General features: G+C 42.0%; 1 protein-coding gene across 2 annotated transcripts in view; it reads left to right on the forward strand.

Moving 5' to 3' along the window:
• Positions 1-2,081: 2,081 nt before the first annotated feature.
• Positions 2,082-26,146, forward strand: part of nbeaa (neurobeachin a) — an 825,376-nt gene continuing 801,311 nt past the window's right edge. The window contains exon 1 of one of the 2 annotated variants that reach the window (XM_080197464.1): positions 2,082-2,422. In XM_080197464.1, coding sequence (XP_080053590.1) covers positions 2,111-2,422 — 312 coding nt within the window. In that variant the 5' untranslated portion in view covers positions 2,082-2,110. The remainder of the gene's footprint in view (positions 2,423-26,146) is intronic. The other variant, XM_080197465.1, reaches the window with a different exon arrangement.

Here is a 26,146-nt window from a genome sequence, read left to right on the forward strand (position 1 = left end):
GGAAATCAGGAACAAAGCTTGTATTGGAAAATATTTAAAACACGACAATGTCATAAATAAACAATGTCAGTGCAATTTTCAAAGTATTTAGTATTTATGCATGTAAACGTGTTTTTCGTCAGAAGGTATTATGTGCATTGGTCTATAAAATGAAAGAAGCCCGGAGTTTTACTTGCCTCTATGAAACTTACGACCAAGACTTTTCATTTTATAATCGCCTCCTCTTAACTGGCCAATTTTATTTGAAAATGTTCCCATATAAATAAGAACGAATAAAGTAATTGCGAACCATGTAATCATATTGCTGCTCTACTTGTGATTTGACTATTGGAGCTTTTGTTAATGAGATATTTAGAATTGGACAAAGTTAGTTTCCTTTAGGTTCATTACAAATGGTATAGAGTAAAATTACACAGTTTCCAATTGTGTTTTAGCTATCCATGGAACCAAGCTCTTTAATGGGAATTACTTTTTTTTGAAGCAAAACAGTGCAACGCACTTATAGGTGATTTTTCTACTATGGTCATTTTTCTATGACAGCACTAAATCATTCTCAAAGAAATCTGAAATAAATTCTTCTCAGCCTGTTCTAAGAAACTTTCCAGCTAATTTTGCTTGTTCGGGACCTTCGTTGCTTTATTTTTGCCTCACGCAAATAAAATGATTGTCCTTCAATGATCCACACTGCTTTGTGTGTGTTTGGTTGATCTTACATGGCCGTCTTCCTATTCTGTCAGAAAAAGGTAAATGCCGAGGACAGGAAAGATCTAACTTCATCCAATCCCAAACAATAATACATCGGAAAGCGATCTTGCATTTGTATCTAAGTTATTGTGGTCATGCTTTGAAATGATCCATATGAAAGTTACTTTTCCCAATTTCTCAAACACAGTAGCAAGAACAAGTAAAAAAAAGGAAACACAATTGTTTTGACTAGCGGCTTTGCTGAAGATCTTTATTGAACAGTTATGAAATATTGAGACTCTTGAGATGCTAATTTTTCAGAAATGTTATGGGGATATCAGGATGAGTTAATTTGGTTTAATGATCTTCCGTGGAGTTAACCGGATTTCCAGGGCGAAAGTGGGAATGTGAGTTCTTGAGATGATCGCAAAAAAAAGCCCTTGTACTTTCTTAATATCAAACACATTTCCGCACAGACAAACCCTGACATATGAACAGGCAAAATGATAATTATTTTGAGCATAATACTTTACAGGTATATTTAAAAGGGCCTAAAAATTTATAACAGACTGAAAATTAAAACATGTGCAGTTTGATCTGAACGATTGATTAATCGTCCCATAATAAAAATTCCACTTTTAGTATAAGTGAAACATATATTTGCAATAACCCTTTATTCCGTAACCCTTTCGGGAATATAATGACGCAATTGCAGATTTTTTCGGACGTATTTTATTCACAATGAGAAAAAAAGTCCTGCCAAGTGCTGCTTTGAGATGTCGAGAATGAAGCATGCATCAGAATAACACCTTTGTAGTTACAATCTTCAATCGCTTTAATGGGGTGGCGGCGACGGGGTGTGGGAGTAGCAAGGGGATGAGAAAGGTTTTTGCAGACGGAATAACAAACGGGTTGTGCACCGGTTTCACGCTTTCAGCTGGGGCTTTGTTGATGCTCGGTGCAGCTGCTGCTGAAGCTTTTCTTCCTGTTGGAACAAGCTGATGTCTTGTGCTGACTGCTTGGGAGCTTTTGCACCATGTGCACTTGTCACCTGGGCACCTGAGACTTGTCTAACGGGACCCCGCCGGCGCCCAGCGCGCATGCGCGCGGCAGCCGACTGCAGCGAGGGGGCCAGAAGATGGCGGAGAAAGTGGTTCGGGAGCGAGCGAGCGGCGGCAGCAAAATAAACCTCAACCGTTCGCTTTAAAATTAGCAGGAGAAATAGAAGCAAAAAAAATATATATACAGAAAAAGGATCACCTTTTGTGATGAATCAAAGGACGGATTGTTTCCACCTAGCTGATTTTTATTAAATGTGGGTTGAATTCTGCTGAGCTTTTTTTTCCAGAATATTCGACACCCCCCCTTTCCATTCCCCCCCCCCCCCTTCCCCCAACCATTGGTGCCGGTGAGGAGCTCGGAGGACATGGCGAGCGACAAGCCGGTGCCGCTGCCAGTCAGTATGCAGCCGCCGGCTCCGGTGGGAGAAGGCGCCGGCTCGGGCTCGGCAGGCGGAGCCCGGGCTCTGGAGCTCGGCACCAAAGCGCAGCCGGCAGGAACAGCGGCGGCGGCGGCGGCAGCAGCAGCGGCAGAGATGGTGGGCTCGATGGTGTCCATCTCCGGCATTAACCCCTCGGTGCCCATCAGGAATATTAAAATGAAATTCGCTGTTGTCATCGGCCTCATTCAAGTTGGGGAGGTCAGCAACAGAGATATCGTGGAGACGGTGCTTAACCTGGTGAGTGTTTTGGAGTGTGGCAATAAAATGTGTTTATGCCCTTGAGAATTGTGGTTGGGGAAAGAATGGGAGATATTGGTCGTATTTTTAAAAAACACAAACGTTGCCGTGATTTCTTGCATGTCTGACACATTTAAATATTGTTTTGGAAAACCGATGTAGAATCCAGTGCTGTGGGGAGGATTTATTGTCGCTGGTTGTGTCGCACCTGGCTGAAAGGGAAAATGTTTCTCCATTAAATAAGCAGAGATAGAAATCCGGACCACAACCATGTAGAGTGACTGGCATGTTAGCTGCGTCCAAATGACTGGGGCCCCGTGATTTTATGGAAATTGGTCTGTGTGGACTTTATGGAAATTGACGCGAAGAAGGGACAGTCGGATAGACTGTGGGTATCATCTGAACGCCTTGCCTGTGAGATTGTTCTCTTGCGAATAAAATATTCTGATTTACTTTTCTTTTTAAACATTTGAAAACATATTCCTTGCGGTGTAAGACGTCAGCACTGCCTTCCATCGATCCGCAGACGTTGTTTGCCTTTTGACAAGTTGCGGTTCAAGTCCCGAAGGTCCTGGTTCTACCAGACCAATGTGTCAGATTAGTATTATTTGACTTTTTATGGGGATGGTTGAGACAATCGCAAAGTACAGTGGGATGGCATGTTGAGGCGCGCAGTGTTTCACTGTTTTAATGTTTGAAAGTGCTGTTCTCGATCGATTTCCTAGACTATTTAAGATATTTCTACACTATCACTGTTTCCAAATATACAGTGCCCGAAATCCGAACGCACACGAGCATACAGATGATAGTAGCGCCTTTACTGGCAAAGAACTGGTTTGAATAACAAATTAGGTTTGGGAAGATAGTGCAGTAGCAGTGTACTCTCACTTCCTCGATTCTGAGCAGATGGACGAGAGGACCACTGTGCTTTTTGGAAATTTACCAGACCTACTTGAAATTGATAAATGAATGCTATACTATTCACCTCAACTTAATCTGAAATTTGTCAGTTGGGAAGCCAATGATTGAGAGATACCGCTAACATCTTAGAAACCGCAAATTGACTGCTGTGTTATTGATTTGCGTAGTGCTTTCCAGAAGCGTTCACCCCTGCACAGAAAATTAAGCCTTTCATGTTTATACCAAAAGCCATTTTTTAAAGTTACCAGTAAATTTTCTGGAAGAATAACACCTTATTTGTGTAGAACAAGTTCTGCTAATTAACTTTCTTGCTCTCCTGATTTCAAGGTTACCTTTTTGGGGACTGAAAAATTGTATAATGATAGAGGACCGAAGGAGACTTCTTGCCACATCATGTCAGTGCCGGCTCTTTGAAAGAGCTGTACATTTAGTTCAACTCTGTTCCTTGCCTTTTCCCATTGTATGCATATTTATGTACGTCAAATATAATCCTAATTCCATTTTGCAAATTCTAATGGAATCTGTTTTTGTTACCTTTTTAGGCAGTGCATTTTAGCTAACAATTCATTCTTCAATTTTCTTTCTTCATTTAAGTCTTTGAATACCTTAAGTCTGTGATATTTGATAATTAACTCTTGTACTGGAAACGGTTTTCCTTTATTTACACTCCAAAACCCTTCATGAGTTTGAACACCACTATCAAATCAGCCCTTAACATTCACAGCACTGAGGAGAACAATCCCAGTTTATTCAGTCTGACCAACTACTGAAGTCTGTCATATCTGGTCCCATTGTTGTAAATTTCTGTGTAATCTTTCCAAGTCCTTAACATCGCATAAATGTACAATCCAAAATTGACCACAATTCTCCACCAGGGGCCTAACCAATCTTTTATAATGTTTAGCATAACTTTCTTTTGTATCCATTCGTTTGGAAGTCAAGAATCAAATATATCTTTTTAATAGCCGCATCAATTTGTTCTTACTCCTTCAAAAACAGTATGCATAAACTTCCAGGTATTTCTGTTCTTTGACCCTCTTTTCAAATTGTGCCATTTAGTTTGAGCCAATAAGTAGAAACCCAGCAGAGCAGAAGGTGGCCATCTGGCCCATCGAGTCTGCGCTGACAACACCCCACTCAGGCCCTCTCCCTGTCACCCCAAATATTCACCCCACTAATCCCTCTAACCTGCACATCCTGTAACACTAAGGGGCAAGTTGGCATGGCCAGTCAACCTAACACACACATCTTTGGACTGTGGGGGAAAAAACTGGAGCACATGCAGACGCAGGGAGAATGTGCAGAATACGCACTGACAGTGATCCAAGCCGGAATCGAACCCAGGTCCCTGGAGCTTTTGAGGCAGCAATGCTAACCACTGTGCCACTACGCTGCCCAATTTAGATTGCTTCTTTTAATTTAAAACTTCTTGGCATTAAATTTCATCTGCTCGTTTCACCAATTTATATCCTGTTCCTATTTGTTACTATTTTTGTCGTTGTTTACTATATTTGAATGTCATGCCACCTGTAAACTTTAAAATGATTCCCTGTCCATACAAAAGCAGGTGTTTAATGAATATTGAAAAGAGCTTAATTATTAATACTGTGGCACACCATTTTGTACTTTACTCCAATTTGATAAACAGTTTGATCCAAATTGACTCTGAAGCAAAGTGTAATGGTCAGATGTATTTGTGATCATAAGTGTTTCCAGTGGGATTCCAAAGAATGCAATACTCAGTCCCCTGATTTTTAGACATAGACATTGGCCTCCTTCTGCACTGTAGAAGTCTTTCAGTCCATCGAGTCTGCACAATCCCATCCAGGCCCTATCCCCATAACTCCATGCATTTACCCTCACTAGTCTTCCTGACACTAAGGGGCAATTTAGCATGGCCAGTGCACCTGACCTGCACATCTTTGGACTATGGGAGGAAACCACAGCAGCCAGACGAAACCGACGCCGACATGGGGAGAATGTCAAACTACTCACAGACAGTGACCCAAGTCAGGAATCAAACCCAGGTCCCTGGTGTTGTGAGGCAACAGTGCTAACCACTGTGCTACCCATTTTCTGGGAACATCAATGATTTGGACTCAAATGTAATTTATAGATGATACAAAAATTGGATGTGTGTGACTAATGATGAAGAAAAGATGATGTGCCGGTTAGGTTGATTGCCCTTTTGTGTCTGAGGGATTAGTGGATAAATTACTTGGGGTTACGTGGATTGGGCCTGGGATGGGTTTATTGTCAGCAGGCTCCATGGGCTGAATGGCCTCCTCCTGCACTGTTGTGATCTTCTATGATCGAAATCATTGGACTTGTGAGCTGGGTGAACATTGGTAAATAAAGCTCAATTCAGAGAAGCATTGGGCAGAAAATCCCATTGGCAGCAGTATGATATGGATAGGTTCTATTTATAATGAAAGTATTATTCCACTTTTTTTTAAACTCCATCCTTAAAGTTATAAAGCCAGTGCTCAGAATGGACCGTGGAAATCTAAATCTATTCCTTGCTTGCTCCAAAAGCCAAATTTAAAATCCAATTGAATCCAATTCAAGGTCCCCATAAGAGAGACAAAAGATCCAAGCTGACAAGACAAAGCATAGCACCCCACTTAGGGTTGATCCGACTCTTGATCTTAGCCATATTAAAAGACATAAAGTGTGTTTCCCTCCAGGAGAATGAACTAATTGTGGGCAACAATTTTTGGTGGTCTTTCAGCTAATAGCAACCAATCAACTTCAGAAATGCTTTCCCAGGTATAGTATATGCTTTGATGAGTTTCTGACAGTTAATGATATTATTGGGACTAAACATAGAAATTAGAAGCAGGAGTAGGCCATTCAGCAAAGTAGCACATCTCTAATTTTCAGTTTCTTTTCTAATTTTCAGTTTCTTTTCTTTAAATCTTATCTGTGCAGAATGCATACATTCAAAATTCATACAATGCGATGTAAACACCATGTACGGTAAAGTATTCCTTTGTTCAGATGCAAATTACGTTCCTCTTGACTAATACATTTCCATGCAAGCTGCCTAAGATCATGTAGATGTGTTAACTAAGATTTTAATTCATAATATGACATAACAAAATGATGTATTAAGATAACTGAAATTGCCAAAATTATACAACAATTTAGAATCATAAAGTTAAAGAGCATTTCAGTAATGTTTTACAGTAATTCTCTGTTAAAGAATTGTATAATTTGGTTTCTTGGTGTAAAAGTCTTTGCAGCATATTTTCTGTAATTACTGATTTACAGTTGTTGTTTGAATTCAAGCATAGTATGCCATCTGGACCAGCTAACCTATCCATTTTTGTGCATTGCTGGCCTTCCCAGTGCATCCTCTCTCTCAACTTTCACCATATGTGTTACCTCCACTGTCTCAGCTTCTACAAATATTTTGTGAACTTTCTCTCCCTAAGTAAATGCAAAATACTCATTCAGTATTCTAGTTCTGCCCTATCTCTCAACATATATCACCCTTTTTGTCCCCAGAAACGACCCACTCTATTTCTTCCTGCTTATTATCTACAAATAAAGTTTAGTAACTGGTACATAAAACCTTCCTGATCTTCTTACAGGTTTTGGTGTAGAATCAGATTTTGCACAGTTGGCTTTTGATTCAACACTCAAAGAAGGTCTGTTTCTTTTTCAGAAATTGGTGCTTTAGGCACTCGAAGTGCTGTAGATTGTGCTTGTGATTTTGTTTATCTCTTGCCATGATCATGTGATCTGCATGGACATTTCTCATCTTTACATCAATTTCAAATAAGTATCTTTTGTTCCACATACTTCTATGTTTCCCACACCCCACTTTGTGACTTATGAGGGAAGTTGAAGCAAATAGATCCTTTTACCTGAAACTGCGTTGTTTTATTTGTTATATACTGATGTTTCTGACAGAACTCTTTGTGTTCAACTTTAACAGTTAAGTTTGGTAGTAGCAAATTCAAATGTATCCTTAACCATCTCTTTATTGAAAGCTGAGCAATTGTGTACCTTGTAGTGGAGTCATCTAGACTTGTGCAGAAAATTAGCCAGTCACTATTTTATACTAAAGAGTGGGGTGGGGGCGGTGGTGTGGGACGGGGAGTGGAATTAAGTACCAGCAGACATGAAGTGGTATTAGACAAACTAATAGGACTGAAGGCAAATAAGTTCTCTGGCCCTAATGACTTACATTCTAGGATCAAAAAAGAAGTAGCTACATTGGTTGTAATTTTCCAAAACTTCTTGGATTCTGGAGAAGTACAGCTGGAAAACTGCTGATGTGACACTCCTATTCAAAAAGGGAGAGAGGCAAAAAGTTAACTTAATGTCAATTAGCCTAACATCTATTGTTGGAAAAATGTGGGAATCAATTAGTAAGGACGTAGTAGCACATTTAGAAAATCACACTCTAATCAAGTCAGCGTAGGTTCATGAAAAGGAAATAGTGTCTGATTAGCGTTTTTTGAGGAAGTCTCAACCAGACTGGATAGAGGGGAGCCAGTCGATGTGTTGCTTTTGGACTTCCAGAGGCATTCGACAAGGTGCCTCACAAAAGGTTAAGTCAAATGATAACCCATGGTGTTGGAGATAGTATATTTGAACGGATAGAGAATTGGTTAATGAACAGGAAACAACGAGAGGGGATAAAGCGTTCTTTTTCAGATTGGCGACCTATAACCACAGGGATCAGTGCTGGGACTGCAACTGTTTGCAATATATATTAATGACTTGGAGGAAGGAAGCAAATGTAGTGTAGCCAAATTTGAAGACAACACAAAAATAGGTGGAAAGGCAAGTTGTGAAAGAGCACCAACAGTTTACAATGAGATATTGATAGGATAAGTGGGCAAAAGGTTGACAGATGGAGAATAATGTGGGAAAATATGAAGTTCATTTTGGAAGGGAGAACAAAAGAACATTATTATTTAAATAGAAGCTGCAACACAAAGGGACTTAAGGGGTACTTTGGCACAAAACACAGCTAGCACACAGATGCAGTCGGTAATCAGGAAGGTTAAGAGAATGTTGACATTTGGTTGGAATATAAGAGGAGGAAAGTCTTGCTGCAACTGTACAAGATTCTGGCGAGACCACATCTGGAGTACTAAGAGCAGTTCTGGTCCACTTATTTCAAGAATAATATTATTTCATTAGCGGCAGTTCAGAGAAAGTTCACTAGGATGATTCCTGGTATGGAGGGATTGTCTTAAAGAAAGGCTAAACCGATTGGGATTTTACTCATTGGAATTTAGAAGAATGAGAGGTGATCTCATTGAATCATATAGGATTCTAATGGGGCTTCACAGGGTAACTGCTGAGACAATATTTCCTCTCATGGGAGAGTCTAGGATCAGACAGCATAATCTCAGGATAAAGGGATGCTAATTTAAGGTTGAGAGAGGAAGAATTTCTTCTGAGGGTTGAGAGTCTTTGGAATGCCTGGACAGCTGTGAGGCAGAGTCCTGGTGTATATTTAATGCTGACAACATAGATTTTTGATCAGTAAGGGAATCAAGGGTTATAGGAAAAGGGCAGGAAAATGGACATGAGAAATGATGGATCAGGCTTGAATGGTGGAACAGGCTTGAGGGATGAAAGGCCTACTATTTCTTATGGATTAATGGAAATTTGAATATCATACAGCATTTGTTTCTTGAGTGCTTCTTTAACTATCGTAATGGATCTTTTAACTGCTCTGTTGAATGTTAGTTGTTAAGGAGTAGTAACAGTACTTCATGAAATTTTGGAATAGAGCGGAACAAAATTGAGGATCGTTTTCTGTTTTTGTAATCAGTAACAAGCAAAAGCAGACCACAACTCACTGCCTAATCACTGATCAGTTGTCACTTGCACACCATCTTTTGCTTGCTTGTATAGCTCCTCTTCAACCTGGAGTTTACAAGACTGGGCTGATTCCCTTATTATCAATATACTGATTTATGCATCAGGATGTGGATTTGGATGTGTATCTTCACACTGATTATGCCTTCGTTGCTGTCCTTGAAAATGTTGTTGGAACTATTCAACTGTTGATCAACTTTCAGCTTGGAAAACATGCTTCTAATCTAACTTCCGTGGTTCGTGGACATAACTCACTACAAGACTAGGTAATTTGAGGAACTCCCTGATGTTAGACATTGCACTTATCCAGATATTTCTAATGCTTCACCAGAATTGGTTTTCAACTTAACTGTGTTTGAAGTACTTCATAAGTTTGCTCTTAACATAAGAACATAAGAACATAAGAAATAGGAGCAGGAGTAGGCCATCTAGCCCTTCGAGCCTGCCCCGCCATTCAATAAGATCATGGCTGATCTGTTGTGGCTCAGTTCCACTTTCCCGCCCTCTCCCCATAACCCTTAATCCCCTCTCTTATCAAGAACCCATCAACCCGCTTCTTAAAAATATTTAGCGAGGCAGCCTCCACCACTTCAACGGGCAGAGAATTCCAGAGATTCACCACCCTTTGAGTGAAGAAGTTCCTCCTCAACTCCGTTCTAAACCGCCTCCCCTTTATCTTGAGGCTGTGCCCCCTAGTCCTACTGTCTTTTTTGAGCGGGAAGAGTCTCTCCACCTCTATCCTATCCATCCCATTCATCATCTTATACGTCTCAATGAGATCTCCCCTCATTCTTCTAAACTCTAACGAATACAAGCCTAGTTTATTCAGCCTCTCCTCATAGCTCAATCCCCTCAACTCCGGTATCAGCCTAGTAAACCTCCTCTGCACTCCCTCCAGGGCCAAAATATCCTTGTGCAGGTGCGGCGCCCAAAACTGCACACAGTACTCCAGCTGTGGCCTCACCAATGCCCTATACAGCTGCAGCAAGACCTCCCTACTTTTATATTCAATCCCCCTCGCTATGAAGGCCAGCATCCCATTCGCCTTCCTGACCACCTGCTGCACCTGCAAGCTGGGTTTTTGCGACTCATGCACAAGGACCCCGAGGTCCCTCTGCACCGTCGCCTGCTGCAGTTTTTCGCCACGTAAGTAATAGTCCTTCCTACCATTCTTCCTACCAAAGTGGACCACCTCACACTTGCCAACATTAAATTCCATTTGCCATTTCCTGGCCCATTCGCCCAGCCTATCTAGATCCTTCTGCAGACTCTCCACACCCTCCGCACAATTTGCCGTTCCCCCAATCTTGGTGTCATCAGCAAATTTCGACACCCTGCACTCGGTTCCCTCCTCCAGATCATCTATATAAATGGTAAATAGCTGAGGCCCCAGCACCGACCCCTGGGGCACCCCACTAGTCACCAACCGCCAATCCGAATAGCACCCATTGACCCCCACTCTCTGCCTCCTATTTGACAACCAATCCTCTATCCACGCTAACACCCTACCCCCAACTCCATGTCCCCTGACCTTCTGCAATAACCTCTTGTGAGGTACCTTGTCAAACGCCTTCTGAAAATCCAGAAAGACCACATCCACCGGCTCTCCTCTATCCACTGCCCTAGACACATCCTCATAGAACTCCAGTAAATTTGTCAGACACGACTTCCCTTTAATGAAACCGTGTTGCGTCCGCCCTATCAAGCAATTCCCTTCAAGATGCCTCGCAATTTCCTCCTTAATGACGGATTCTAACATTTTACCTACCACAGACGTTAAACTAACCGGCCTATAATTCCCCGCCTTTTGCCTGGCACCCTTCTTAAACAACGGCGTAACATTAGCCGTTTTCCAATCTTCCGGCACTTCCCCGGAATCCAGCGACGTCTGGAAAATAACCACCAAGGCATCCACTATAACCTCCGCCATTTCTTTCAGAACCCTCGGATGCATTCCATCCGGTCCTGGGGACTTGTCCACAATCAGCCCCTCCAGTCTGTCGAGCACCACCTCTCTAGTAACAGTAATGTCATTAAGACCCTCCATTCCTACCACCTTTCCATCTCTAACACCCGGCAAATTATTCACGTCCTCCTCCGCGAAGACAGAAACAAAAAAGTTATTCAAGACCTTAGCCATATCCCCATCCCCTACCACTAGCTCCCCTTTCTCATCCTCTAAAGGACCAACGTTCACCCTAGCCAGCCTCTTCCTTTTTATATATTTATAAAAAGTCTTGCTATCCTTTTTTATATTAAGTGCTAGCCCAGCCTCATAGCTTCTCCTACCCTCCTTTATCAACTTCTTTGTCAATCTTTGTTGACATTTAAACCTTTCCCAATCCTCTTCTCGCCCGCTGCTCTTAGCTACTCTAAATTCCTCCGCTTTTAATTTAACACTTTCCTTCACCTCCTTCGTTATCCACGGCTTATTACCTCTCTTCCTACTGTCCTTTTTAACCATCGGAATAAATTTCTGGTGAGCACCAAGAAAGATCTCCTTAAAGATCCTCCACTGCTCCTCAGCAGACCTACCTTCCAACGCACTCCCCTAGTCCACATTTGCCAATTCTTCTCTCATCCTACCATACTCCCCTCTATTCAAACAAAGGACGCATGTCCGGGAACCCACTTTCTCCTCCTCCATCTGCACCAGAAACTCCACCATACAATGATCACTCTCTCCAAGAGGATCCTTCACCGCAAGGTCCCTAATTCTACCCGCCTCATTACATAGCACCAGATCCAAGATAGCTCGCTCCCTCGTCGGCTCCAACACACACTGTTCAAGGAAATTATCCCGGCAGCATTCCAAGAACTCCTACTCGAGCCCACCTCGTCCAACATGGGTCGACCAATCAATATGCAGATTGAAATCTCCCATAACTACTGCCGTCCCATTCCTGCACGCCGCACTTATTTGCGTGTTAACAGCCCGCCCCACCTCCAGATCATTATTTGGGGGCCTATAGACGACACCCACCAGCGTCTTCCTCCCTTTGCTGTTCCTAATCTCCACCCACAACGATTCCACGTTCTGCTCTTTGGCTCCGATATCATCCCTTGCTACCACCTTGATACTATCCTTAATCAGCAGAGCTACGCCACCCCCTCTTTCCTCCTGCCTATCCTTCCTAAACACTTGATAGCCCTGTACATTCATCTCCCAGTCCCTGTCACCTTGCAGCCACGTCTCTGTAATGGCCACCAGATCGTATCCATTTGTGTCGATCTGCGCCACCAGCTCATCCACTTTATTCCGAATGCTTCGTGCATTCAGATAAAGCGCTTTCATCCCAGCCTTCACCTGGACCCTATTTGCCGTAACGCCACCAATTGGGACATCGTCGGCCTCTTCCCTTACCTGTACCCTATCCTTAACTTTAGACCTCGTAGCGTCACCTACCCTCGCACCCTCCCCCCCCCTAATTAGTTTAAAGCCCTGTCTACAGTCCTCTTTACTCGATTCGCCAACACTCTGGTCCCAGCACGATTCAGACCAACCCCATCCCGCCCGAACAAGTCCCACCTACCCCAATACTGGTGCCAATGCCCCATAAATTCGAACCCATTCCTCCCACACCAATCCCTGAGCCACCCATTCACTTCCTTTATCCTGTCAACCCTACGCCCGTCTGCACTCAGTTCAGGCAGCAGCCCAGAGACGACCACCTTGTCGGTTCTACTTTTTAATTCCATTCCCAGCTTCTCATACTCCCTCCCCAGATCCTCAGTCCGCACTTTGCCTACGTCGCCGGCACCCACATGTACTACAACGACCGGGTTCTCACCCTCCCACTCCAGGTTCCTCTGCAGCCCAGCTGCAACATCCTGTACCCGAGCACCAGGCAGACAACACACCCTTCTGTGCACTTTGTCATTGTGACAAAGGACAGTGTCAATACTCTTCACCCCACTATCTCCAATCACTACTACGTTCCTTTTCCCCTTCTCTTTGCCTATGTCCTGCTGCATCACTGTACCGTGTGCAGTTTGCTCACCAACCTCACCTGCCTCGTCCTCTTCCAGACTGGAAGCAAGAACCTCAAACCTGTTATGCAGATTAAGAGGCTGAGGCCTCCGCTCCTCACCCCCCTTCCTCCTCCTCCCAGCAGCCCCCTTTTGTCCCTGACCCTTAGATTTAGCCAGTCTAGGGGCACCCTCTCTCCCCCTGATGAGCCTCAGTGTCTGTAGCTCAGAGGCCAGCTCATCCACCTTGAGCTGGAGCTCCTCCAGCAACCTGCACTTACTGCAGACATGGTCACTGGGAAGGACCCTGGGGTCCGCCAGTTCCCACATCATACAGAAACCACACATCACATGCCCCTCCATTATTCACTGTAATTTTTTATGGGGAAAAAATTTTTTTCCTTGTTTCTTGCTGTAGTAGTTTTGAAAAAAATTTTTTTCCTTGTTTTTTTTTTCAAACAAACTCACCTGGCCTTTTTTCCTTCCAGCCCTTTTTGATATTAAGCCCTATTAACTCACTCTGCTGCCCACTCACTCCGCTGCCCGCTCAGACGCTGCCCGCTGTCTACACCAGGCCTCCTTTTAAACCTGGCGCTGATTTAAAGCAGGCTGGTCCACAAATGCCTTTTCACCACACCCTCAGAATTCTTAAAGCAGTAAATACAATAAATAAATGCTTTAAACAGTTCTACAAAGAGTAAAGTGCTTTAAACTTATTTTAAACAGGTTTTTAACAGGTAAAATCTTAGCTCTCTCTCTCTCAGCTCCAGCAAACAATGGAAGGCTTCACCGTGTAACCCCTTGATAATTAAAGCAGGCTGGTCCATTGTACCGCCCTCTGCTCAAAATGGAACAATCTGCAGCTGTATTGATGCACATGTTGACGTACTTTTGATTTACCAGTTTTGTGTAAAAGTCTGTCATTTTGAATAATTGTTTGTAACATGAATTTTGCACAATCCTAGCTTCCCTTGTTCAGGTATTCTGGTTTCACTTCAAGATTGTGAACTCCACCTTGCAGTATCAGTATTTTTCATTAGCATTGCATGAGTTCTCTTTCCAGCTTTCGTCTTCATCAAGCTGTTGCATGATGATCACCTTTTGTCATTTGGTGTTTCTGTACTTGTATGGAACATACTCTGTTCCACCTTCTTCTGTCGGGAAGAGGACATAGAAGCTGGAGGACATGTACCAACTGACTCAAGAACGGCTTCTTCCCTCCTGCCGTCAGAACTTTGAATGGACCTATCTTGCATTAAGTTGATCTTTCTCTACACCCTAGCTATGACTGTAGCACAACCCACTTTTCACCAGTACTCTTCAACTAGGTCTTTCATGTTAGGCTTGACCGACGTATCTTGAGTGGACAGAAACTGTACTAGTAACTTGTGTAGGACAAAATTCCTGAGCAAAATTTCTTTGCCACCTCCATGGTAAAAACAGTCTTTCACAGTTTACATTTGAGATCGTGTGTATGTTCATTAACTTTACTTGGATTATTTTGTCCACTGATCCACACAGTTTTCTGCCATGTAATGTACGGTCTAAGGTTATGCCAAAACTGCAAAGTTGTCATAAATTCTTCAGTGCTGCAGTCAACTTACTAGTATTTGCTACTTTATTCACTTCTGATTCCAAATTTGAAGCTTTCTGCCCTCTCTTGTGGCTTAGGATTGAAATGCTCCCCCAACCTAGTGATTGTTCAGAGTGGCACATTTTTTGCCTTGCTGTGAGCAGAAAAAAATGTTAGTGTGCCATATACCTCTGGCCCAATTTCCGTTAGCAAAATTGCTTTTTTTGCACTGAAGAATTGTTTTACTCTGAATTTTGACCTTTTCCACCTTCAAGTTCCAAAATGTTGTTAGCTCTGGAAAACATGCCCCTTCTTTCAGTGTACAAATTGATTCTTGAGCCCTTTTGTATGTCCCTTGCCATCCAGTGTATTCTGTGGATGCTGCCATATTCCATTTGCAAAGTGACACAGTAAGCACTTTACTGCAGCAGTCAAATCAGTCTGGTTCGTGGTTGAAAATGTCCCTTAACCAGATGGGATATTTTAATTAGATGGACAGTAGGACCCTGTGGCAGCCTAGTTGACAACACAGCCCCTGTCAACAAAATGAAGGAGATGGTCAGCGACTTCAGGAAGTGTAGTGGAGGACATGCCGTGTCTACATCAATGGTGACAAAGTAGAAATGATTGAGAGCTTCACATTTTTAGGTGTCCAGATCACGAACAACCTATCCTGGTCGTCCTCTGCTGACACTATAGTTAAGAAAGCCCAGAAGTGCCTCTACGTTTTCAGAAGACAAAGGAAATTTTGCATGTCCGTTATGACTCTCTTCAACTTTTATAGATGCACCATAGAAAGCATGCTTTCTGGTTATATCACAGCTTGTTATGGCTCCTGCTCTGTCAAAGACCTCAAGAAACTACACAGGGGATGTGAACAAAGCCTAGTTCATCACTCAAACCAGCCTCCTACCCATTGACACTCTATGCTTCCTGTTGCCTCGGAAAAGCAGCCAGCATAATTAAGGACCCCAAGCACCCTGGACATATTCTTGTTCCACCTTCTTCCGTCGGGAAGAGGACATAAGTTGGAGGACATGTACCAACTGACTTAAGAACAGTTTCTTCCCTCCTGCCATCAGATCTTTGAATGGACCTATCTCGCATTAAGTTGATCTTTCTCTACACCCTAGCTATGACTGTAGCACTACATTCTAGACTCTCTCTCCTTCTCTAGGAACTGTATGCTTTGTATAGCGTACAAGAAATAATATTTTTCACTATACTAATACATGTGACAAATCAAATTAAATTTGATGGGACAGTTCCAAGCTCTGATACTTGCATGCGTGCTTACTGTGATGAAAGTTCAAGCTTTACAGCAGTTCTACTCCATTGTCTTGGAAAGTTCTCATCAGCAAAGATGTTCTTCTCTTCTGTTTTTAAATCTCCAATTGTTCAACTTAGTCTGCTGTAGGGCTCTGATGTTGTGTTGGGGACCTTTTTTAACCGATTTGGGTTGGGTTCTATTACAGTTTTTAAAACGCTGGAACAAATATCTCACTTCAGCCATGGCTTGGCACTGATTGCTCCCTGCTCTTTTGCTCCATGATGGAACTGAGCATTTCCCAGATATGTACAAAAACTTACCCACACCTAAACAAACTTCCTAGGCTCTCAAGTTGATCCTGAATATAGTTGCTTTAGCATATCCATCTTAGTTGTCAGTTTTGTGGCATATCGATGGCATAAATGAAGATGTCTGACATGAGATACAGCCAGTTCACAAGGGTAAGTTTATTATGTTACTTTTCATTGTGCATGTTCACATTAACATAATATATGAATACATTACAGTAATTGGTCATTTCAGTGAGTGAGCTGTTGCCTTAGAAGTGAAGTACATGTTTATATTTCGGTATTACCATAAATTAAACATCATAGGTTGAAGGGATTAGGATTTTCGAACTAGAAATGTGAAGATGGCATCTACTTCACTGACTTCTATGGTTAGATCAGACACCTGGGATTGATTGTATAATGTCATGCATTGAGAATTTTGAAGTCTCTGAATTGTTTAAGTGATTATTTTACTTGTTTGCAAATACATGGAATTGTCATGTAAAGTGGCGGTTGCATTTTTGAAAATCGTCACTTTGGGTGAAATACCTTTGAGCGAAGCATCACGTAGGAATCAGTGTTAAAGCCAGAGTTAGGTCCTGAGGATAAAGTCAATGTAAAAGTTGAAACATTGGACCATACAAGCTGGAATACTGCAAAGTGTAGTACCATAATTAACTTCAAAATTACTGCCTTGCCTGTAGGCTTCTTCCTTGCAGCGACCACTTTAAAGCACCAAATATACAATAGGTTCCTCAAACTGAGGTAGCATACAGTACAGAGTAGTACCCCTGTACAGCAAATACTCTTTAAAAACAGTTTGCAGCAATTCCTCAGGTACGTACTAGACAAACAGTATCTGTATTGTTTAATACACAGTGGAGAATTATTTTTTGAAAAAACAAGAGTCTACAGAGTTCCTCAACAGGTACAGGATATAGGACAAAAAAGCGTAAAAATGAAGTTAGTTGAACCTGGCGGGTGTGGGTGTGACGTAGTACACGAAAATGCAATTAACAATGTTACTTTAATGTACAGCAAGGACAAAATGCAATAACAATCATGGGCCAGACACCACTCTCAGAATCAATGGGCCTTGTTGAGCAATCACGTAATCACATTGGGGGCCCTCTGGCATCATTATAGAACATAGAACATTACAGCGCAGAACAGGCCCTTCGGCCCACGATGTTGCGCCGACCAGTTAAAAAACAATGACCCTCTAACCTAAACCAAACCCTTTCCATCCATAAACCTATCTCTTAAACGCCCCCAAACTAGGCGCATTTACAACTGCAGCAGGCAGGGCCTTCCAATCCCTCACCACCCTCTGGATAAAGAACCTACCCCTGACATCCGTCCTATAACTACCACCCCTTAACTTAAAGCTATGCCCCCTCGTGCTAGCTTTCTCCATCCGAGGAAAAAGGCTATCACTGTCCACCCTATCTAACCCTCTAATCATCTTATATGTTTCAATAAGGTCCCCTTGTAGCCGCCTTCTTTCTAACGAAAACAACCTCAAATCCCTCAGTCCCTCCTCATAGGACCTCCCCTCCATATCAGGCAACATCCTGGTAAACCTCCTCTGCACCCTCTCCAAAGCCTCCACATCCTTCCTATAATGTGGGGACCAGAACTGCACACAATACTCCAAGTGTGGCCGCACCAGAGTTTTGTACAGTTGCAACGTGACGCTGCGGCTCCTAAATTCAATCCCCCTACCAATAAACGCCAAGACACCGTATGCCTTCCTAACAACCCTATCTACTTGATTCCCAACTTTCAGGGATCTATGTACACATACACCTAGATCCCTCTGTTCATCCACACTATTCAGAGTCCTACCGTTAGCCCCCTACTCTACACATCCGTTATTCCTGCCAAAGTGAATTACCTCACACTCTTCCGCATTAAACTCCATCCTCCACCTCTCGGCCCAGCTCTGCAACTTGCCCAAGTCTCCCTGTAGACTAAGACACCCTTCCTCACTATCTACCACGCCTCCGACTTTGGTGCCATCAGCAAATTTACTAATCCACCCAACTATACCCTCATCCAGATCATTTATAAAAATTACAAATTATAGCAGGGAACACCATTTTAAATGGGATCCAGACATAAAAATAAACTCCCTTAAAACTAAACCATTTTAAAAGGGGACAGTTAAAATAGGGATTTATTGTATTACTTGTTTTGCTTTGGATTTGAATTGCTTCTGCCATTTTGTGATTTTTTTTTGATTTATTACTGTCACGTCTTAGCATACAGAATTATGGGTTATGGGGAGTAGGCGGGTAAGTGGGACTGATTCACTTCAGATCAGCCATGATATTACTGAATGGTGGGGCAGGCTCAAAGGGCTAGATGGCGTACTCGTGCTTCTATTTCTTATGTTCTTAGACAGTTAAAAACATTGTTTCTTGTGCATTATATAGGCAAAGCATACCATTCATAGAGAAGGAAAGAAGGTGGTTCAGGATATAGTGCTACAGTCATATCTAGGGTGTTGAGAAAGATCAATTTACTACGACGTAGGGGCATTCAAAAGTCAGACCTTTGAATGACAGCAGGTTCTTGAGTATTTGGTACATGACCTCAGACTTTTTATCTTTTCCTGATGGAAGAAGATGGAAGTATGTGTGTCTGGAGTGCATGGGGTCCTTGATTATGCTGGCTGCTTTTCTGAGGCAGAGCGAAGTGTAGACGGTGTCAATGGATGAAAGGCTGGTTTGCTTGTTGGACTGGGCTGCGTTCATGACCCTTTGTAGTTTCTTGCGGTCTTGGGCAGAGCAGAAGCCATACCAAGCTGTGATATAACCAGAGAGAATGCTTTCTATGCAAATGGTGAGAGTCATAGCGGGTGTGCCACATTTCCTCGCTCTTCTGAGAAAGTAGAGGTGTTAATGGGCTTTCTCAACTATAGCGTTAGTGTGAGGAACCAGGACAGAAGTGTATTAATGGCTTTTTTAATAAAATACTTGAACAAAATATGCAAGGATTATTTAATTTTTGTTATACTCAACATATAGGCTAGTTAATATTAGACTCTGAAATGGGGAGGGGTTCGAATGACAAATTCAATACCGGGGATCTTCTAAGTAGCTTTGGTGGAATATTGACTTAAAATTGAAGAAAAATCAAATGCTTTGTTTGACATTAGTGACCATTAGATATTAGCGCTGTGAGGGAAAATGTTGATACTGGTTATGCATACTATCTAAATATATTAATTTTTCTCAAAATACTGTATTTTACATATAGTTACAATCCCTGCAACTGGGAGTAAGCTACCAACACACCTCAAGAGTTACTAATTAGGCTAGTGTCCCCAAACCCCTACCCCACCCCCCAATTTATTCGTTTTGTATTTATTCATTTTTAGATTTTCTACATTTAGTTTTTAGTTTGGTTATGTTTCATTAGCTTTTGCATATTTTTCTTTTCCAGTTGATTTGTGTGATGTTTGGAAAAATAATTCTCATGACATTTGGATTTAGTAGGGACGATTGGAGAGGAAAAGTGGCGGGAAGAATTTGAGGGCAATAGAAAATAAAGCGATTGGGTAATTCAGAGTGCACTTTGAATGGCGGCACGGTAGCACAGTGGTTAGCACTACTGCTTCACAGCTCCAGGGACCTGGATTCGATCTCCAGCTCAGGACACTGTCTGTGTGGAGTTTGCACATTCTCCTCGTGTCTGTGTGGGTTTCCTCTGGGTGCTCAGGCTTCCTTCCACACTCCAAAGATTTGTGGGTTAGGTTGATTGGCCATGCTAAAATTGCCCCTTAGTGTCCTGAGATGCGAAGGTTAGAGGGATTCATGGGTAAAATATGTAGGGATATGGGGGTAGGGCCTGGGTGGGATTGTGGTTGGTGCAGACTCACTGGGCCAAATGGCCTCTTTCTGCACTGTAGGTTCTATGATTCTAAGTAGAGAATGCATGATTAGTTTAATCCCTTCTTGATCTTAAACTGCTATTGGAGCAAAGAGTCCAAAAATATTTTCAAGGGAACTAGCTGTTTTGGGAAAAAGGTGAATATTTAAATGGTAAGGGTGAGGTGGAGAGTGGGATCAGATGGGATGGAGAAACATACCTGATGATCTATTCAGCATTTTTCTGTGCTTGTAACACTTGGCAAATATTAGCCCTGGCCCTCTATCTCGGTTCAAAGTCTACTCCAGGGACATGGAAAACACAATCTCTCTTCATATTGAAAACTCTCCAGCCCAGGCAACATCCTGGTGAATCAACTTTGCACCCTTTCCAGTACTATCACATCCCTCCTGTGATGTGAATTCCAGTACTGCATACAATGCTCTCGCTATGGCCTAACCAATGTTTTATGAAGTTCCAACATAACCACCCTGCTCATAAGCTCTGTGCCTAGGCTGATAAAGGCAAGTATACCAAATGCCTTCTTAACCATTTTATCCACTTGTCCTGCTGTCTTAAGGGACCAGAATATATGCTTGCCAAAGTCACTGTGATCCTCTGTTTGACAGGGCTCTGCCATTCATCATGTTTTCTCTTACCTTGTTTGTCCTGCCTAAGTGCATCACCTCTCACTTATCCGGATTGAATTCTGTTTGCCACTGATCAAAGCATCTATATCCTATAACTTAAGGCTATCTTCCACACTATTTACCAATTTTTTATCGTCCCTGAATATACTGATCAATCCTTCTACATTCAAGTCTATATCAAAGAACAAAAAAAATTACAGCACAAGAACAGGCCCTTTGGCACTCCAAGCCTGCACCGATCATGCTGCCCGACTTAACTAAAACCCCATACCTTTTTGGGAACCAAATCCCTCTCTTCCCATCCTATTCATGTACTTATCAAGACGCCCCTTAAAAGTCACTACTGTATCCACTTTCACTACCTCCCCCAGCAACAAGTTCCAAGCGCCCACTACTGTGTAGAAAAAAATCTGCCTCGTACATCTCCTTTAAACCTTGCTTCTTGCATCTTAAACCTATGCCCCCTAGTAATTGACTCTTCCACCTTGGGCAAAGGTTTCTGACTATCCACTCTGTCTATGTCTCTCATAATCTTGTAGACTTCTATCAGGACCTTGTAGACTTCTATCAATTTTTATTGTTATATCAAGTACAAATGGCAAGCACCTCTGATCCCTGAGAGATCATGTTGGACACAGTTTTCCAGTCTTAAAAATGTCTCTTGACCATCACCCTCTGATTCCTGCCACTCAACAAATTCAAGATTCAACTTGCCAAATTTCCTTGGATCCCATGGGCTCTTAGCTTTGCTATCTCCCATATGGGACCTTGTCAAAAGCCTTGCTGAAGTCCAAGACTACGACAAATGCGTTGCCCTCATGTATACACCTAGTCACCTTTGAAAAGTTCAATCAATTTGGTCAGACTTGCTCTTCCCTTAATAAAATGCAGACAAATTCTGTTTTTCAAAACTACTTCTAATAGTTTCTTGTTAGGGTAGCAGATCAGAAACCACAAGGTATATTTTGATGTCAGGCTGGACTCCCAACAATTTACTATTTTGGCATTCATATGAGGATAGAGTGTTTAACTCTAGGCATGATTCCACTGACAAGCTAGTGAGCTTTTATCAAAAGAAATTTTATTTAACGACAAAGTTTAACTATAACAATTGAATCAGCTTAACTTCTAATAATTGAACAATACTTAAGGCAGAATAGAATTCTTAATTGCTGACCGTTCACTGTGAATTCCAATTCAAACAATATTCCTGTTACACACATAAACCCCCTCTTTAAAATTAGCCAGCAAAACCTGCTTCTTCTTAGGCTGCTGGTTTGGAGCTCTGAAAACCTTTTGAGAGAGACGTGTCTTGCTTTTTTTCCAGACAGTAACTGCTGGTTTTAAAAATGAAAAAGAAACTTTTTCTCTGCAAGCTTAGCTTCTCCCATTAAATGTATGACTCTGTCCCTATCAATCATTTTATTCTAAACTTTACTCTGAAACTCCTGGAGAAACCTAAGTAAACACAAATGCATGAGCTCACCTTAAAAACAAATACCCCAAGTACTTATCCTGGTCTCCCAGCTGCTGATTTAAAAGATTTTTAAAATTAGCACCCTGCAAACAGATCTGAATTCTAAACACACCCCTTTATAAGAAACATGATTCTATAGGCACAGTATTATCACATTTCTTACTACTGAGATTAGACTGACTGACCTGTAGTTTCTTGGCTTACCCCTTCCTCCTTTCTTGAATAACGGCACCACATTGGTTGTCCTGCAGTCCTGTGGCACCTCTCCTGATGCACTACAGGAAATGATGTCCCGAGGCATGGTACATTGGGGAGACCACGTAGACTCTACGACAAAAGCTGAATGAGCACCGCTCGACAATCACCAGGCAAAAGTATTTCCTTCCTGTTGGAGAACATTTCAGCAGTCACAGGCATTTGGCCTTTGATCTTCAGGCAAGCGGCCTTCACAACACATGACAATGCAAAGTTGCTGAGCAGAGACTGATAGCCAAGTTCCGCGTACGTGAGGACAGCCTCTGCCGGGATCTTGGGTTCATTGCACACTATATGTAACCCCCACAACATGTCTGGGCTTGCAAAATCTCACTAATTGCCCTGTCTGGAAGCAATACACACCTCTCTAACCTGTGCTTAGCCCTCTCTCCACTCATTGTCTGTACCTTTAAGACTTAATTACCTGTAAAGACTCGCATTCTAACCATTATTTTGTAAATTGAGTTTGTGTCTTTATATGCCCTGTTTGCGAACCCACTCATCTGATGAAGGAGCAGCGAACGCTCCAAAAGCTAGTGGCTTTTGCTACCAAATAAACCTGTTGGACTTCAACCTGGTGTTGTGAGACTTCTTACTATATGTTCCTCTCCTGTGGCCAGAGATGAGTTGAAAATTATTGCCAGCACCCCTGTTATTTCCTCCCTTGCCTTACTCAACAGCTTGGGATACATTTCACCCAGCTCTGGAGATTTATCTACTTTTAAGCCTGCCGGACCATTCAGAACTTCCTCTCTGTCTGTTTTAATTTCCTTAATTGTGTCACAGTCTTTCTCTCTCTAGTGAACACCGACACAAACTTTTCATTTAGAACCTTACCTACGTCCTTTGGTTCTGCGCAAAAATTACCACTGTGGTCCCAAATGGGCCCTACTTTTTCCCTAATTATCCATTTACCCTTACTTGTAAAACAAGTTTGGATTTTCCATTATTTTACCTACTTGTATCCATTCAATTCCCCCTTTTCGCTCTTCTAATTTCCTTTTTAAGTTTCCTCATGTACATTCCAGTCTAGCCAAATCATATCTGATGCTATTTAAAATCAGCCTTCCCCCAGTTCTGAAATTTGATTTCAGCCCATTCCTTGTCCTTTTCCAAAACAATCTTGAATTGCTGAATGTTCCCTCACTGATACTTCAACCCCTTGCCTGGCTTTGTTGTTCAAGTCCAGGACTGCCCTCTTTTGTAGGACCTTCTATATACTGGCTTTAAAAATTCTCCTGGATGCATTTTAAGACTTCTGCTTCCTCTAAAATTTTCACACTGCAACTACCCCAATTGATGTTGGAGAAGTTGAAATCCCCCACTATCACTACCCTGTTACTTCTCTGCAATTTGCCTACATATCTGTTCTTCTGTTTCCTTTGGACTATTACGGGGCCTGTAGAATGCTGCTAGCAATGTGAGTACTCCTTTTTTGGTTTTTAAGTCCTACCCCTATGGCTTCATTTGAAGAACCTTCCAAGACGTTGTCCCTCCTTACTGCTATAATTGATTCCCTGATCAAGATTGGGACACTTCTTTTGCCCCCTTCCCTGTCTCACCTAAAGATCCTATATCCTTGAATATTGAGCTACCAATCCTGCCCCTCTCTCAACCATGCCTCAGAGGAAACAGTGACATCATACTTCCATGTTTTAATTTGAGCCCTCAACTCATTTGCCTTGCTTCCGTGAATTAAAATAACCATTTATTATTACTAAACTCCCTTGTGTCTTAACTGGCCTATAACATTTATGTCTTTCTGATTTACTTGCTGTCTTTTCTAATTTTGGCTGTGCTTTTCTCCTTGCTAAACTGTCTCTCAGGAACCCACATCCTTGTCAAGTTAGTTTAAACCCTCCCCAACAGAACTAGCAAACCTCCTTGCAAGGACGCTGGACCCATATAGACTCAGGTGCAACCTGTCCACCTTGCACAGGTCCTACCATTCCCCAGAAACAATCCCAAATATCCCAAAAATATCCCAAAAATCTAAAACCCTACCTTCTGCACCATCTCTCCTGCCATGCATTCATCTGGACTAACCTTCTACTTCTAAACTCAAGCATGTGGCTCTAGCTGTAATCTAGGAATTACTACTTTCTGGGTCTTGTTAATGTACGTTCTAGCCCCCTAAGTTCTGCTTACAGGCCTTCATCCTTTTTCTACCTATGTCATTAGTACCAATATGTACCACGATTTCTGTCTGTATGCCCTTGAACAGTTACATGGCTTCAGTAAAGCAATATCCTATCCTGGAATCTCTTCAGTGGCCGCAGAAAGATTTGTCTGCTCCCCTTACAGTTGAATCTCCTACCACCATAGCCCTGCCATTCTTCCTCTTCCTGTCTTGTGCAGCACACCCATCCAAAGTGCCATGACGAACTTATACTAACTTTATTTCCCTTGTCCTACTTTGCCTTCTTAAATTACTTTATAATAATGAGCCCTACTTACTCATTTGTGTTGTTTTTCAGTTAATCCCTGCTTCCAAAGAAGAAAAACAACTAATGCCCACAGTTGCCAAACTGCCATTCTCCGCGCTGATTGCACAGAGGCCTTTTTTTAATACAGTGAAACCCCTAATTTATGCACCCGGATATAACGGGATGAATCATTGGGCCCTTTTGTTTTTGCTCTTTCCAGGGAACTGAAAAGTTTTTGGTGAGTTAATTTCATTATGTTCAAGCAAGGAACACTCGATGGCTTTTTTAAGAAATAAACTGTTTTTGTTTGGTTTATTAAAAAGCTTTATTAAAAATTAATTTGTGTTTTAATTTCTACTATAACAACAATTTATTCGTGGAATTTTTAAGTTAGAAGGTAATTTACTTGCCAGATGGTAAACGTGCAAAAAACGGGTCAAATAGGGCAATAATAGGGTGTTATATGATGTTAGGTCAACGTTGGGCCAGTTTGAACGCTGATTTTCTTGAACCCCAATTTAGCACGACCCCGCTTTTTTTGTGATAACATTTTATGAACCGCAACCATCGCATTACAACGGGGCAGGACTGTACTTTGTCTCAGCTGTTTCAGGAACTAGTTTAAACAGTTGGGCCACAATTAAATTAAACTCAGCCCCCATGCAATAGGAGGGATTTGTCTACCCTTTAGAATTCAACCTTGCTAAACAGTTAATATTATCAAGGATCTAACTGTACATAGTACTAGATTTTAAGACAAGAGATTAACTCTTAAATGGCCACCCATGCCAAATAACCAAAGAATTTATGATAAATCTTGCAGGAGTAAACTAGACAATATGGAGCCCAGAATGTTAAGGTGAGGGTCCCAAACTTTATGGAACGTAGCTGATTTTGCTCAAAGTAAACAAGTCTAAAGTTTCATTGGTATACGTTCCAGAATGATTTTATATCAATTCTGAATTGAAGGAGGCTTATCACTAATCCACGGGCAGAGGATATTCTTCTGTGTTGCAAATTTTAGGATGTTGTACAGCCTTTTCCCATTCGCATTATTGACCTTTATTTGGGAAACCCAGCATCAGCTACAAGGGATCCAACTCCTAAGGCTGTTTCAAAGATCCTCTCAAGCATTTTAGCACCATTAAACCAGTAGGCCTTAATCTTGCC

Source organism: Carcharhinus amblyrhynchos, chromosome 10 (genome assembly GCF_965287045.1).
Source record: "Carcharhinus amblyrhynchos chromosome 10, sCarAmb.v2.hapA, whole genome shotgun sequence".
Taxonomy (NCBI): domain Eukaryota; kingdom Metazoa; phylum Chordata; class Chondrichthyes; order Carcharhiniformes; family Carcharhinidae; genus Carcharhinus; species Carcharhinus amblyrhynchos.